General features: G+C 38.7%; 1 protein-coding gene across 1 annotated transcript in view; it reads left to right on the top strand.

Moving 5' to 3' along the window:
- LOC126183883 (serine/threonine-protein kinase D1) overlaps positions 1-15,753 on the top strand; it is a 222,842-nt gene that overhangs the window by 16,204 nt on the left and 190,885 nt on the right. Inside the window, exon 2 of the mRNA XM_049926192.1 lies at positions 14,598-14,738. Coding sequence (XP_049782149.1) covers positions 14,598-14,738 — 141 coding nt within the window. The remainder of the gene's footprint in view (positions 1-14,597; positions 14,739-15,753) is intronic.

Raw genomic sequence — 15,753 nt, 5'->3', positions numbered from 1 at the left:
CACCAACAATCATGTTGTTGACATCTGTCGAAGTAGTTGGGCATTCTGAGTACAGCATTCTGCATTCCCTCAAGAAGTCTTTTATAAATAATCCACTGCAGTTCAAAAGAAACAATGATTTACATAGTTTCAATTTCAGAAAGAAAAATGACCATCATTACTCCACATTGAGGTGTTTTTAGCACAAAAGGGGGTGCACAATACTGCGCCCAAAATTTTTCATCACTTACCTAGTGATATAAAATTTCTGACAGGCAGCAAAGTAAAATTTTAAAATAAACTGAAAAAGTTTCTCCTTAACAATTCCTTCTGTTCTGTTGAATAATTTCTATTCTTGTAATGTCTAAGAAGTGATGCGTAGGAATTACTAACTCTCATCTGTAAACTTGAAAATGATCAGCATGTAGTTATATTTACAAAGTAATTTGTAGTGTGAATATAATATTATTCATTCTACATAATTACAATTTATGATGCAAATGATCCAAGTGACATGAAACTAAGTGTTAGATAGAACGTTTTATTATTACTAAGACCTGTATGTATATGTGACTATTTTGTAGACCTGTTTGATATGCATTTCAATGTACCTGTTCTGCATTGGAACACTATTTTAATACTTTTGACATCCTTTCTGCTGGGAGATATCTTGCAAATATCATTATATATAGAGAGAACCTTCATTACATAGCAGATGTCTTGTACAGTTTTATCAGATCTGTCCATGTGTGATGTTTCACTTACAACATTTATTTATTTTTGTTGGTGACAATTTGCTGCAAATTTTCTGTAGTACCACTGTCTGTTTATTCAGTGTTTTTTTTAGTGCTTTCTTAACTTGGCATACTGCTTTTTGCCAATGGTTGTGGAGGAATTTGTGAACTTTCGTGTCTAGGTTCTGGTTTTTAAGTTTTTCTTCCTCTTGCTGATAATATTTTCATTCTGCAACCCTTTCATGTTGTTCTTCCTTTTCCAGCCAGTGTTGCATTACTTTTCTTCTTTTGATGATACTGTCTTTCTAGTTTTCTCATCTTCCTTTCCCAGGTGTATGAAATGTGGCCACTAGATTTAACCATCACAGAAACATGACCATATTTTGGAGTAAGAATAGACTTGGTAGGTGCTTTATGAAAGCAGAATACTACACCTCATATTTCAGAAACAAACATAAACAGGCGGGAATTGATTGTTAAAATAGACACGATTGTTGATGAAATTAAAGCATAGAAGTTCTCTGTCCAGATGGTATTTCCTCACAGCTTTATACAGAAAACTAGCTTTGCTTCGTAGAATGTGACTAAAACTGCACAGTCAGATTGTTGGCAGCCAGTTTTAGATGTGCTTCACAGATAAGCTAGATGCAGTTGTCAGTGGTACCAACTTTGCAAAATACTTTCCTTTTGCTTTGGGGGGAAAAATTGTCACATACCCAACAGAAATTTACAGTTTTGGAGTTTCCTGTTATACCAGTTTTGGTACTTGAATTTCTATTGGTTAATTTTGTTGTATTTGGAAAACACATATAATTACTTTTTGTTCCTCATACAGCTTTCGCTAGTTTATTAAAAATTTAAATACACATATCTTGTCCAAAATATTGTGACATGCTCCTATGCTTCCTTGGGCTACACCTATTGATGCTTTTGTTTTTGTAGAGCGTTCACTGTATGATATAATGTACTAGGCTCTATTAGTTAAATTTTGTTTTTGTTGTTGATCCATTCTGTAATGTCATTTGTGCTATTCAAGTCATCTGTGGTGGTGTGTCTACTTATAAACTGTGCCTATCCCTTTATGGCAGAATGGTGGTAGGTTTGTGGTTTTCTTGTCTCTGTCTGCTGTCTGGAAGTAGAACAAGTAGTGTTGTTCCAGTTCCACATAGATGTCTTCCTCCACAGATATTCTGTAAGTGTTGGAAGTTTTTTTCCCCCTTTCTTTTCTTTTTCCTGTGGCTTTAACTATTTAGAGTGAAATGACATTCCTTTCATAATTAAGTATCTGTGTATTTGATTCAGCTTTTGAAATATACAGACATTTAAAGAAACTGTGGAATGCTTGAACAGTTTTCTGTTAGTTACTTTGCTATCTGAAATCTTAGTAGATGAAATGTGATATCTATTGAACACTAGTTTCTTCTTCTTTTTCATGCTCTTACTGTTTTCATTTGTTTTTCTACTCAAATTTTCATTGTATCTCATCTCCTGTTGAAGACATTTCAGATTAGTGTGGTGTGGTTTAGCATATTCTATCATGTTGCACTGTTGTTGTTTACTAAAAATTAGCACCTATTCTTTAATTGTCTTGCTTAATTTGAAATTTTATTTCGATTTTCCTTTTATATTCCTATATGAACTTTTGATTTTTTTTGGTCATGAGTTTCTTTATTAAATAGCTGATCCTTTGGTCTATATGTGTATGGCAAAGTACAGTTCTAAGGAGTTGAACTGATTGATTAATTTGGTCTGGAAGGCCAACTTATTCTGAAATAAATTCTCATAATCTACTGCTATATAATGAATCTCACTTATTTCTCATTTCATGTTAACTTTGCTCATCTACATATACGCCCATACTCTGCTAACCACTGTGAAGTGCATGACAGGGGGTACTTCCCACTGTATCAATTGTAGCAGCTTCTTCCCATTCCATCCCTGTACGGAGTGCGGGAAGAATAATTGTTTGGAGATTAATTGCTCTGTAATTAGTCTAATCTTATTTTTGCAATCCCTAATGGACTGATGCATAGGGTGTTATAATATATTCCGAAATTCATTGTTTAAAGCCGGTTGTTGAAATTTCATAAGTAGGCTTTCTATTGATAATTCGTGTCTGTCTTCAGGTATCTGCCAGATAAGTTTCTTCAGCATTTCTGTGACATACTCCCACTGGCCAAACAAACTTGTGACTATGTATGCTGTTCCATACCTCTTGTTACTCCTATTTGATACAGGTCTCACAAAGTTGAGCAAATTCTAGGGCGGGTCACAGAAGTGATTTGTAAGCATTCTCTTTTGCAGACTGACTATATTTTCCTAGTATTCTATCTGTGAATCGAAGTCGACACCTGCTTCATCTGCTTTCTTTCTCTCTCTCTCTCTCTCTCTCTCTCTCTCTCTTTTTAAGTGCACAATTTTACATTTCTCAATACTTAAAGCTGGTTGCCAATCTTTGCACACTTTGAAATCTTATCAAGATCTGACTGAATACTTGTGCAGATTTTTGCAGAAAGTGCTTCATTGTAGATAATTAACATCATCTATGTACAGTCTGAGGTTGCTATGAAATATTGATATTCCCTGCAAGGTTATTAATACACAACATGAACAGTCAGTGTTCCAATACACTTCCCTGGGGGCACACTTGAGTTAATTTTACAGCTGTGGATGACTCTCCATCCAAGATAACTTGCTGTGTCATCCTTATGTAAAAATTTTCTCTCCATTAAAATTTCACTTGGTACCTCATAGAGTCCTAATTATGATAATGAGAGTAAGTGTACTGATTAGTCAAAAGCTTCAAATGTTTTTCGGAAATTGAGAAATACTGTGTCTACCTGACTGCCTTGATCTATGGCTTTCAGAATATCTTATGATAAAAGTGTGAGTTTTTGGATTCCAAAGAGGTAGGCATGGAGGTGGTTGTTATTTTCAAGATACCTCATTACATTTGAGCTTAGAATATGTTCTAAGATTCTGCAACAAATGGATGTCAAGGATACTGGACAGTAGATTTGTGAATCACCTCTGCTAACCTTCGTGTTGAAAGGTCTGATGAGTGATTTCTTCTAACTATTGGGCATGATTTTTTATTCGCGGTATCTACAGTAGATTATGGTTAAAAGAGGGGCTAACATTGCCACAGATTTGATGTAGAATATTGTAGCTATTTGATTGGTCCCTGGAACTTTCACTGATTGTTGCAGTTTCAGTTGTTTCTCAACATTTAACATCATTCACTTTGAAGTGGTGCAAGAATTAAAGTAAAGCAATGCTTCTAGTTTTTCCTTCATAAATCAACATTTGAAAACAGAGTTAAGAATTTTTGCTTTGCTTTGCTAACCTTAATTTTGGATCCCAACTTGGCCGTGATTGTCTGGACACTAACTTTGCTACCAATAACAGTGTTTGCATATGACCAGAATTTCTTTGGGTTTTGTGAGAGTTTTTTTTATAATATTCTGCTACACTAGCCATGGCAGCCTTAATGCTTTGTCCTCTTAACAGTGAGATGCATTTCATGAGTATATTTCTATCTATAGCCAATGCTTTGTTTAACACCTATTGTACAATAGGCTCTGTTCCTTTGAAGTTTCTTTACAGTTACTTTATAGCATAGAGGGGTCCTCTCAACTATTTTACTAGATACACAGCTATAAAGGGCATGGTATTGTTTTAAACCCTCTTCCACAGTTCTACATGCTGCTCTTCAGTGCTAAATGTTTGGCTTTCTTTATTAAGATCATCTGGAGGTGTTGTTCCACATCTGGAGAAGATGTGGAGGTTTCTGTGCATTGATTTGCACAGATGTCATTGTGAATGGGTATCCTTCTATACCACACTGGAAGCAGTAGCATTGCAAGTGCAAATTATCCCAGCAATCATCTTTTGTAACATTTATTTACTCTCAGGCAGGGTATTTACTTAACATGAGGTGGTCACTTAAATCTCACAATTCTCCCTCACTTGGGCATTTCGATGTGCACTACCCTCTGTGAAGAGGAATACCGTGTTGTCTGGTAGGTACATACAACTTCATTCCGACTCCAAATTGTTTCGTCAATGATGACACTGCTACCCACATTATTGGCACCTATGATACCTTTTCGGCTGTCAACATTACAGTCTCTTCTCCCAGTCTTGTGACCTTGCAACAGTGGTCTCTATGCAATGATTTTTGACAGTGACCACTTTTGGTGATCTTGTCATTTCCTTGGTATCACCAAATGTACCAGTTGCCATGTTGGGCTCTCAGAATGGGTACCTGGCATTTGTTTACCGGTACCATCATCTTCATCTTCTCTTCACTAGTTTTCATTGAAAAATTATGGGAAATGCATCTGACGTGATCACCTATGCTGCTGGAAATGCTATCCCCCTTTCTACTGGGGGCTGGTACCACAGTCAACCAGAGACATTGCAACAGCTATTCAGGACTGTTGTAAGGCCCTGCATCCTCTACATTTACAGCTAACTCTTCATCTATACTCTGCAAACCACTTTGAACTGTCTAGCACAGGGTACATCCCATTGTACCAGTTATAAGAGTCTCTTCCCTTTCCATGCACATGGAGGAAGACAGTTCGAACCCGTGAGGCCATCCTGATTTCGGTTTTCTGTGGTTTTCCCTTCTCTGAAGGGTAGCACAAATGGTAAAAACTCTTGTCGTCTGCAAAAAAGTACTAGTGAAAGGTCATTCACACGAATAAGGAACAGCAGAGGACCCAAAATTGGACCCTGTGGGACTCCCTTTGTAATAACTCCCCATTCACTAGAATTTACCACCCTCCCAACATTATTTGTGGTATTCAGCACAACTTTTTGCTTTCTGCTCGTTAAGTATGATTCAAACCAGCTGTGTGTATAGCCTTCAATTCCATAAAACCTGAGTTTTTCTAAGAGTGTGACATGATCCACACATTCAAATTCCTTGGAAAGATCACAGAAATTACCAACTGGCAATAATTTGTTATTTAGGGCTTGTACTGTTTGATGGGTAAATGTGTAGATAGCATTCTTAGCTGAGTAACCCTTCCGGAATCCGAACTGTGACATGCTGAGTAAATTATTTTCACTTAAATGAGAGACTACTCTTGAATACATAACTTTTTTGAATATTTTAGAAAATGAAGTCAACAATGAGATTGGTCTATAATTATTTAAGTCACTCTTGTCCCCTTTCTTATGAAGAGGTTTGACAATTGCGTATTTCAATCTGTCTGAAAAAATTTTCTGTGCCAGCGAAGCATTACATATATCACTAAGGACTCCACGTATTAAATTAGAACAACTCTTCAAAATTCTCTTAGAGACTCCATCAGCACCACGTGAGCTCTTGTTTTTCAGTATATTTATAATTCCCTTAATTTCAGTGGGGGATGTCTGTGCTATTTCTAAACGCCTAAAGTCCTGAGAAATGACATTTTGACATTTTTTTTTGTTTCTTCAACTGGACCCTTTATCACTATTTTTTCTGCTACATTTAGAAAGTGATTGTTAAAAATACTTGCAACTTGTGAATCATCACTCACATCACCATCATTTAACTTTATTGCCTGTCCATATATTTCCCTCTTCCTCTTACACAGTATCTTAATTCCCTTAGTACTCCATGACTTACTTGCCTTTGTAATGGCTTTTTTGGATAACATTTCAGAAAAGCAACTCTCAAATACTGAGACAAATTTACAGTGAAATAAATTGAATTTGGCATCAACATCGTTTTCTGTGTATACTTAATCCCCTTCTACCTCTTCTCTGTACCCTGTTCGGATCAATGAGCCTCCCTGCCTTGTATGAACCAGCCTGAAGCCTGTAAGGTGCTATATGTGTTATTTCCATTAACTGTGCATCATGATCAGATAGCCCATTAACAACTGAGTACATATTAATTGTTTCTGCCTGACCACTGTCTATGAAAATGTTAGTGATAAGTGACCTACTATCCTGCTGCACACGAGTTGGGAAATTTACAACAGGCACTAGATTGAAACAACCAAACAAAGATTCTAGCTCATTTTTCCTATCCGTACTTTTAAGAAATCTACATTACAGTCACCACAAACCGCCAGCTGCTTCTTTTTGTCTGACAAGTAGCTCAGTAATGCCTCTAGATTTTTTATGAATAGCTGAAAGTTACCTTGAGGGGATCTGTAGATTGTTGCAATTACTGTTGTTGTTGTTGTTGTTGTTGTGGTCTTCAGTCCTGAGACTGGTTTGATGCAGCTCTCCATGCTACTCTATCCTGTGCAAGCTTCTTCATCTCCCAGTACATACTGCAGCCTACATCCTTCTGAATCTGCTTAGTGTATTTGTCTCTTGGTCTCCCTCTACGATTTTTACCCTCCACGCTGCCCTCCAGTACTAAATTGGTGATCCCTTGATGCCTCAGAACATGTCCTATCAACCGATCCATTCTTCTGGTCAAGTTGGGCCACAAACTCCTCTTCTCCCCAGTTCTATTCAATACCTCCTCATTAGTTATGTGATCTACCCATCTAATCTTCAGCATTCTTCTGTAGCATCACATTTCGAAAGCTTCTATTCTCATCTTGTCCAAACTATTTATCGTCCATGTTCCACTTCCATACATGGCTACACTCCATACAAATACTTTCAGAAACGACTTCCTGACACTTAAATCTATACTCGATGTTAACAAATTTCTCTTCTTCAGAAACGCTTTCGTTGCCATTGCCAGTCTACATTTGATATCCTCTCTACTTCGACCATCATCAGTTATTTTGCTCCCCAAATAGCAAAACTCCATTCTACATCTACATCTACATTTATACTCCGCAAGCCACCCAACGGTGTGTGGCGGAGGGCACTTTACGTGCCACTGTCATTACCTCCCTTTCCTGTTCCAGTCGCGTATGGTTCGCGGGAAGAACGACTGTCTGAAAGCCTCTGTGCGCGCTCTAATCTCTCTAATTTTACATTCGTGATCTCCTCGGGAGGTATAAGTAGGGGGAAGCAATATATTCGATACCTCATCCAGAAACGCACCCTCTCGAAACCTGGCGAGCAAGCTACACCGCGAAGCAGAGCGCCTCTCTTGCAGAGTCCGCCACTTGAGTTTGTTAAACATCTGCGTAACGCTATCACGGTTACCAAATAACCCTGTGACGAAACGCGCCGCTCTTCTTTGAATCTTCTCTATCTCCTCCGTCAACCCGATCTGGTACGGATCCCACACTGATGAGCAATACTCAAGTATAGGTCGAACGAGTGTTTTGTAAGCCACCTCCTTTGTTGATGGACTACATTTTCTAAGGACTCTCCCAATGAATCTCAACCTGGTACCCGCCTTACCAACAATTAATTTTATATGATCATTCCACTTCAAATCGTTCCGCACGCATACTCCCAGATATTTTACAGAAGTAACTGCTACCAGTGTTTGTTCCGCTATCATATAATCATACAATAAAGGATCCTTCTTTCTATGTATTCGCAATACATTACATTTGTCTATGTTAAGGGTCAGTTGCCACTCCCTGCACCAAGTGCCTATCCGCTGCAGATCTTCCTGCATTTCGCTACAATTTTCTAATGCTGCAACTTCTCTGTATACTACAGCATCATCCGCGAAAAGCCGCATGGAACTTCCGACACTATCTACTAGGTCATTTATATATATTGTGAAAAGCAATGGTCCCATAACACTCCCCTGTGGCACACCAGAGGTTACTTTAACGTCTGTAGACGTCTCTCCGTTGATAACAACATGCTGCGTTCTGTTTGCTAAAAACTCTTCAATCCAGCCACACAGCTGGTCTGATATTCCGTAGGCTCTTACTTTGTTTATCAGGCGACAGTGCGGAACTGTATCGAACGCCTTCCGGAAGTCAAGAAAAATAGCATCTACCTGGGAGCCTGTATCTAATATTTTCTGGGTCTCATGAACAAATAAAGCGAGTTGGGTCTCACACGATCGCTGTTTCCGGAATCCATGTTGATTCCTACATAGTAGATTCTGAGTTTCCAAAAACGACATGATATTCGAGCAAAAAACATGTTCTAAAATTCTACAACAGATCGACGTCAGAGATATAGGTCTATAGTTTTGCGCATCTGCTCGACGACCCTTCTTGAAGACTGGGACTACCTGTGCTCTTTTCCAATCATTTGGAACCTTCCGTTCCTCTAGAGACTTGCGGTACACGGCTGTTAGAAGGGGGGCAAGTTCTTTCGCGTACTCTGTGTAGAATCGAATTGGTATCCCGTCAGGTCCAGTGGACTTTCCTCTGTTGAGTGATTCCAGTTGCTTTTCTATTCCTTGGACATTTATTTATTACTGCTTTAAGCGTCTTACTTCCTAATCTAATTCCCTCAGCATCACCCGACTTAATTTGATTACATTCCATTATCCTTGTTTTGCTTTTGTTGATGTTCATCTTATACCCTCCTTTCAAGACACTGTCCATTCCGTTCAACTGCTCCTCCAAGTCCTTTGCTGTCTCTGACAGAATTACAATGTCATTGGAGAACCTCAAAGTTTTTATTTCTTCTCCATGGATTTTAATACCACTCCAAACTTTTCTTTTGTTTCCTTTACTGCTTGCTCAATATACAGATTAAATAGCATCGGGGAGAGGCTACAACCCTGTCTCACTCCCTTCTCAACCACTGCTTCCCTTCTATATTACAATATTCTGTTACTGTAGAAGTATATTGTAGTAGCAACTTAACAAGCACAGGCTTCAAGGATCTGATCTACACAAAAACTATTTGTTTCAATATTTTTTACTTTGTGTCTAGTTTTTATATAAGTAGCAACTCCTCCTTTTTCCGTGTTGACTATACATGAATAAGATGCTAATCTGTAATCCCTTAAATTTAACTTCTCAATCCCTGTGGTTACATGTTGTTCATAGAGACACAAAACATCTATACCTTCAGAATTTACCCCACTTTATATGCATACAAGAAGCTGAGCTATCTTATTTTTCAATCCTCTAATGTTCTGATGACACACAAAAATTTTATTTCTTTGAATACTGCTACAGACATTATGACACTGTTCTGTTTTAATCTCTTTCAGTACTCTCTGTCTGTAACCTGACTGTAACCTAAAAAATCTGTCCCTCTGACTCCAGTAATCACAGGTTTTTTTTTTTTTTCTTGTATGGATGCCCCCCCCCCCCCCCCTACATTTTCTGCAAGAAGATCAACTAATCTATCCTTCCCCCTCCTTATTCAGGTGCAGGCCACAACTAGTGTAACCCCACCTCCCAATTGCATCAACAGGCACAGCACAAATATGAGATTTAATGTCTGCCAACAGTAAACCCCCCCACCCCCCACCCCCCCATCACCGAGCTCTCTGTTAACACAGTAGTCAGCCGTATTAACCCAGGGCTGGTCATGGTGCTGCAAAACATCCACAAAGCGCACAAGTGTGAGCTGTTGCTGCTCCTATTACATCCAGGTCACACCTAATACTATAGTCCGAATTGCTAGCCAGGCTGTTTCCTGCTCCTCCTACTGTAAGAACATGATCCTCACAATCAAAAGCTTTGCACAGGGTACCTAGGTCTTCTGTAACCTGGCTTAGCTTAGCACTAGGTTTCACAATGCTTGTGACCTGGTACTCGACTCATGACCTATCCTGTAGCAACTGGCCTACACCTCTGCCGTGACTGCTACCTAACAGCGGGACTCTTTTCTTTCTGCTTGACTTTACTCCCAGCCTAGCATTAAAATTGTTACTAAGAGTCCACTGCGCCCAACTTTGCTCAAAAACTGTTTGAGGCTCTTCTACTTCAGGTAACAAATCAAACTGATTGCTCACTGGAAAAGTGTTTTCTGGGGTTTTCTCCTTCTGACTACGACTTGTTACTTGTTCCTAGCTCCCATTGTCTCTTTCCCCCTTCAACCTGTCTAATTCGAAGTACACCATTTCTAGTTCAGCCTGAAGGGCACAAGTCTTTTTTACCTGTTTCACAATTTTCTTGTCATGGCTACAACTCCATTTTCGACCCTCATCTGGCACTATAACAGCTTCCCTGCTACAATCCCCCCAGTGAAACACTAACCCACAATCCTGACATTTCACTCCTGTGCTCGCTAATCTACGACATCATCCACATTTGTCACACATGATGGCAGATTAAGCAATATAAATTACACTACAAACAAACAACACAAATACAAACAATACAAATTTCACTACAAACAATTCCACTACACCAATTAATAATTAGTAGAAAGTAACTTAGCTTCCGGTGAGATAAACAGAGAACTTCTTTTTTCATACAAGGGGTATCAGTGCCCAAACGTTTGGGTGAGTTTGTCAGTTGTAAGTGTTCCATTCCTTGAGTAACCAGACCACAAATTGAGACCGATCTATTTCAAGGACCTAAAGTTTGTCATCCCCATTACCTTTTTGCTTTTGTTCCTGTTGTTTCATTAGGAGTATCAGGGTGCTACCATAATTTACACTGAGGGCTCTAAAACCATGGATAGAACAAGATATCCTTACAAAACTCCCACTGGTCTGGATCAGTGTTGCAAGGAACATACGTTTTTTTGGCAGAGCTGCTAACCATTAACAGAGCCCTACATTTTATTAAACAGATGCCCCCTGGACCGTGTTTTAATTTACAGGGACTCAGTGAGCAGTGTTCAGGATATTCATTGGTGTAACTCTTACCACTGTGTAATTTCTGTTATTTAGTCTTATCTCTGACCTTAGTTGTACTATGTGCTCAGTTGTCCCAATTCGTGATGATAACCTGAGGAATGAACTGAATACTGTTTGCCTAACATCCACTTTGATGATCTCAGGTGTGGATTTGCAGGTGCAAATCAGATCTCTCTGGTGGGCTACTGGCCCCTCTAATAAACTCCATGCTCACAAGGAAATTGGTTTCTATTTCAGCTCTAGCATTTTAAAAAGTTCTTGTGGTGGGGGCGGGGTGAGGTGACCAGGACTAGTGTCTCCCGCTACGTACTTAGCATACCTCCTCTGCCAGATACCATGGTCATCCCTCTTTTACTCTGTTTTAATTACTTTTATCTGTCATGCTCTATTATACTTTTTTAAAGTGTGTCCTATCACATAGCACTCTGATGAAGACAAAATGTTAAGGATTCCTTAGCCTTGGTGCTATTAGATGATATTGATGAATAATTGAACAGGTTTTCATGTTTCCACAAAGAGAGTTGGTTCTATTCCCACCTTTAACATTTGATTGTCCTGGATCGAGGAAAGGATGATTGTGGAAGGGATGCCTCCTGCATTCTGTGCCCTAGAGACACTTAACTATACCCATCCACCTTCCGACCTCATTATTTCTCTCACTTTATTTTATTATGGTCATTTCTACTGGTGTTACATTTTTAGCCTTTTCACTTTGTCTTACAGATCTCCTAGTTGAAAGGAGTTATTTATTCTATTACTTTCTTACCCTGTATCAGGTTGGTGGGGGTCAGAAAAATGGGAGGTGCCTCTCATCTCATGCTGAGAGTTGGGGGAACTGTTTTCTACTCTCTGACCTGCAGACTGGCCCACCCCATGTATACTTTTACCGTTCTTTAAATTATTCCTGATCTCTGGCATCAGTATTGCTTTCAGTACCTCGATTTTTTACCATTCATACATACTATCATTTCAAAATCAATTTCTGACTGACATAACTAACTTAAGATGAGCTCAGCTGCTGCTGAGGCTGCTACCTTGCCGCAACCCTCCTTTCGAACTACCTACCTGCAATAGGCTCAGGAAAGATATTGTTTGCATTCCACTTGTGTGGTCTTTACCACATATATCAGTTTGAACTGACACGGCAGATAGTATATACTAAGGAGATTGTGTATGAGTAGCCAAAGAGATTTGTTGAAAAACATCAACTGGCAGACACTTAAGACAGGTGCCTGATATTCCTGAAAACATATTTCAGAAAATTCCAAAGGTACGTTTCAAGTTGTAATATAGGAACATTCTTCAGCCCTCTGTATATCACTCCCATAGAGACTGTGAACAGAAATTGAAAATAGTAAATGCTCGCACGGTATAGTGGAGTGTGTTACCCAGTGACATTGAGCACACTGCTCATCACTATGAAAAGTGGATGTTGTTGAGGTTTAATCGCTTTTGGTCACTACTAAATGGAATGTGTAAATAACTGTGTACATAGCCTACAGCATGGAAAATAAAACTAAAAGTTAAGACACTGTTAAAACAGCAAAAAAGTCTGCATAAAAAACTGGAGTATAATTCATACCAAGTAAATCTCCAATACTTCATTATAGTATAATTCACTGAGTTTATTATTTTTCATGCTGTAATGCTGTGTTCCCTATTTTCCTTCTTGTTTTGAAAATTTATTCATTAGGTGAATCTGCCCTCTGTCCAAAGGCTGCCTTTAACACCTTAGTAGACATGATGCTATTAGTTTTTGTGTGTTTGCTCTCCTCTGACCTTTGAACTGACTGACCCAGCCAGCTATAGTTGGACCCGCCATTTAACACAGACTCCAAAAAATGATGCAGCTTGGAATTTTTCACAATAACACAGCATTACCAAAGGTGAGAGGAGCAATAAATGGCAGAAAGAAACCCTAGGTTTGGATTTGTAGTCAGACACTTACCCTCCTAGCCATGAATTTTTTATTGTGTAGTGGAGTAATGATAGCGCCATAGAATGTTGTCCTTTTTTTCTTTGAAATTATTCTTTTAGCCTTCTCAAGTGGGGGGGGGGGGGGGGGAGTTTCTGTAGAAGCCGATGTGCATGATGCATCTATACGGTTAGAAGCCCCTACCTACAAATCTTGGATAGAGGGCTTATTAAATTTCTGCTCCTTTATGAACACACTGCTGATGGTTTATCAATGAATTCTTCATTGTGAATACAATATGTACCTTTTTAGTTTAGTAAAAAACCGCCATGCAGGGACTTTATAAAGCTAGCTCTGTGTACATTGTACTTCAAGGGAACAAAGAGTGAAACATAAGCTGCAAATGTTTTCCATTTCATTGTGCAAAAGTTGTGATAAATATCTTGCTGGTTGAAGAACTGCCATCAAAACTGTGAAATTCTCAAGTCATTGTCTGAGTGAAGGCAATCATGTTAGATTTAATATTTCTCTCCTTGTTTTCTGAACACTCTGGAGAACCCCCACTAGCACGTATGTGTAATTGAAATTTTTAATTTTTTCCTTACACACCAGTACTCTTGCATGTTATGATCACCAACTCCTCACAAAATTGTCTAAGTGGCAGCTGAAGACAATATGTGGACTAGCACTGGCAGGCTTTCACAGTATCTATTATGCTTGTATGCATAGGCAGTTCACCAGCTTGGACAGTATTCGGAAGCTGGCAAAGGACAACAGTTGACCAAATGTCTGCTTGTGATATTCGTACTCATATTGCTCTCTGAGATCCATATGTTTTCTGCCACATGGTGCAACCGGTATATAACTGAAGAAGTGTTCACATAAATATAAGATATTTCTCATGGTGGAACAGAGATTTCCAAACACATAAGATGAAGGAAAGACAATTCCCATGGATAATTAGTGCATGCTTTGAATACATATTACTGTTTCTCATGCTCAGTATAAGAAGGAAACAAAAGAAGCTATAATATTTTGTGTAATAAATTTTAGTCTCTGCCACACACCTTTAGTGATTCACCACGTTTGGCTGCGTATGTAAACTCAGATCATGTTCACCATGAGAAGCAGCCACTGTTGACTTTCTGTCATTGCTTAGCAAGGTTTGAAAATGGGGGAAATAATTCATGCTTAAACTCTAATGGGATGATGCTGTAAGGGACAGAGTTATTCCGGTCCCCCTGCGTGCTCCACAATGAGAGTGTGCTTTTCCTTCAAGAGATTTAACTAACTTTAAGTATGTATGTTTGCTATACAGATGATGCAGACCACAATGGAAGGTCCTGAAGTTACTTTCCTCTTCCAATTTGGACTCGTTAGAGATACAGTAACTACACCTGCTGGTTCATTAGGACTGAAGACATTGAAGGACTTGGCGAGTGACTTCATCAACAAAAAGGTAACGCTTTGGTGAATTGTGCAATACCTAAACATTGAAGTGATTTATGATTACAAATTGAATAGATTCATGTCTCATTCATTACTTGAAGGTAGGAAGTGACAACAGTTACGTAACAGAAACATGGAGGTGAAAACCAGTTTTCATTTTTCCATTGAAGTGATTGCATTTTCATGCAATAAAGTAGAAAATGAAAGAAAGAAAAATGGGGCTGGGCACAGGCGGAGGCTACATCTATGATTGGAAGACATGTAAGCAATAATAAGAGGGTTGTTTGTTTTATAGAATGCGCCAACAGCAGACCTAGCATTCATAGAAACTTTGTGTGATCATTGTACTTGTGATTTGAAGCCACCGAAACCAAATGTATTTAGCACTGTTCATTACTACATCTGGGCCATTATAATACCAGACTTAATAACATGTTTGGTATCAACACCAATACTTAAAATTGTATACCTCTGTAACATCAGAATAAAAGTATCAAAACAGACAGTATCAAAAGATAGCGATTACTTTTTGTGTATTTTTTAGCTGTTTTGTAACAAAGAGAACTTACATAGAACACTGATGAAATATGGAAATTAAACTGTGTCAGCATGAACCATGTTAAGATTACAGTGTATAATGTATAACTACACATACTGTTGTGCAAATTCTCATTGCAGTTGCGCGCTGTGATAAATCATAACCAAACGAGTGATCTTATGTTGAAGCTTACCAATTTCTTAGTACTAAAGAAGTAAACAATAGCTTGTGCCACCCACCCTGACACAATTCCTCAGCAGATACACCAAACATAAACAGTCACTTGTGTTGCGTCCATGCCTTTCTGTGTCTTCATCTTGCGAGTGTTGAGAAATGCTGGATCTCCCTCTCCCTCCCCTTTACCTCCTTGAAATGATTGAGATGTGTACCTACCTGTGAAGAAGAGATTTTGCTACAGGAAGATGATTTGCATCTTCCCTATATTCAGTTCACATACATGTGAAAACACTTTTTAAAATTGTTCCAA

Source organism: Schistocerca cancellata, chromosome 1 (genome assembly GCF_023864275.1).
Source record: "Schistocerca cancellata isolate TAMUIC-IGC-003103 chromosome 1, iqSchCanc2.1, whole genome shotgun sequence".
NCBI lineage: Eukaryota > Metazoa > Arthropoda > Insecta > Orthoptera > Acrididae > Schistocerca > Schistocerca cancellata.
The sequence above is the reverse complement of the archived record's forward strand: the minus strand, read 5'-3'. Positions and strand labels throughout refer to the sequence as shown.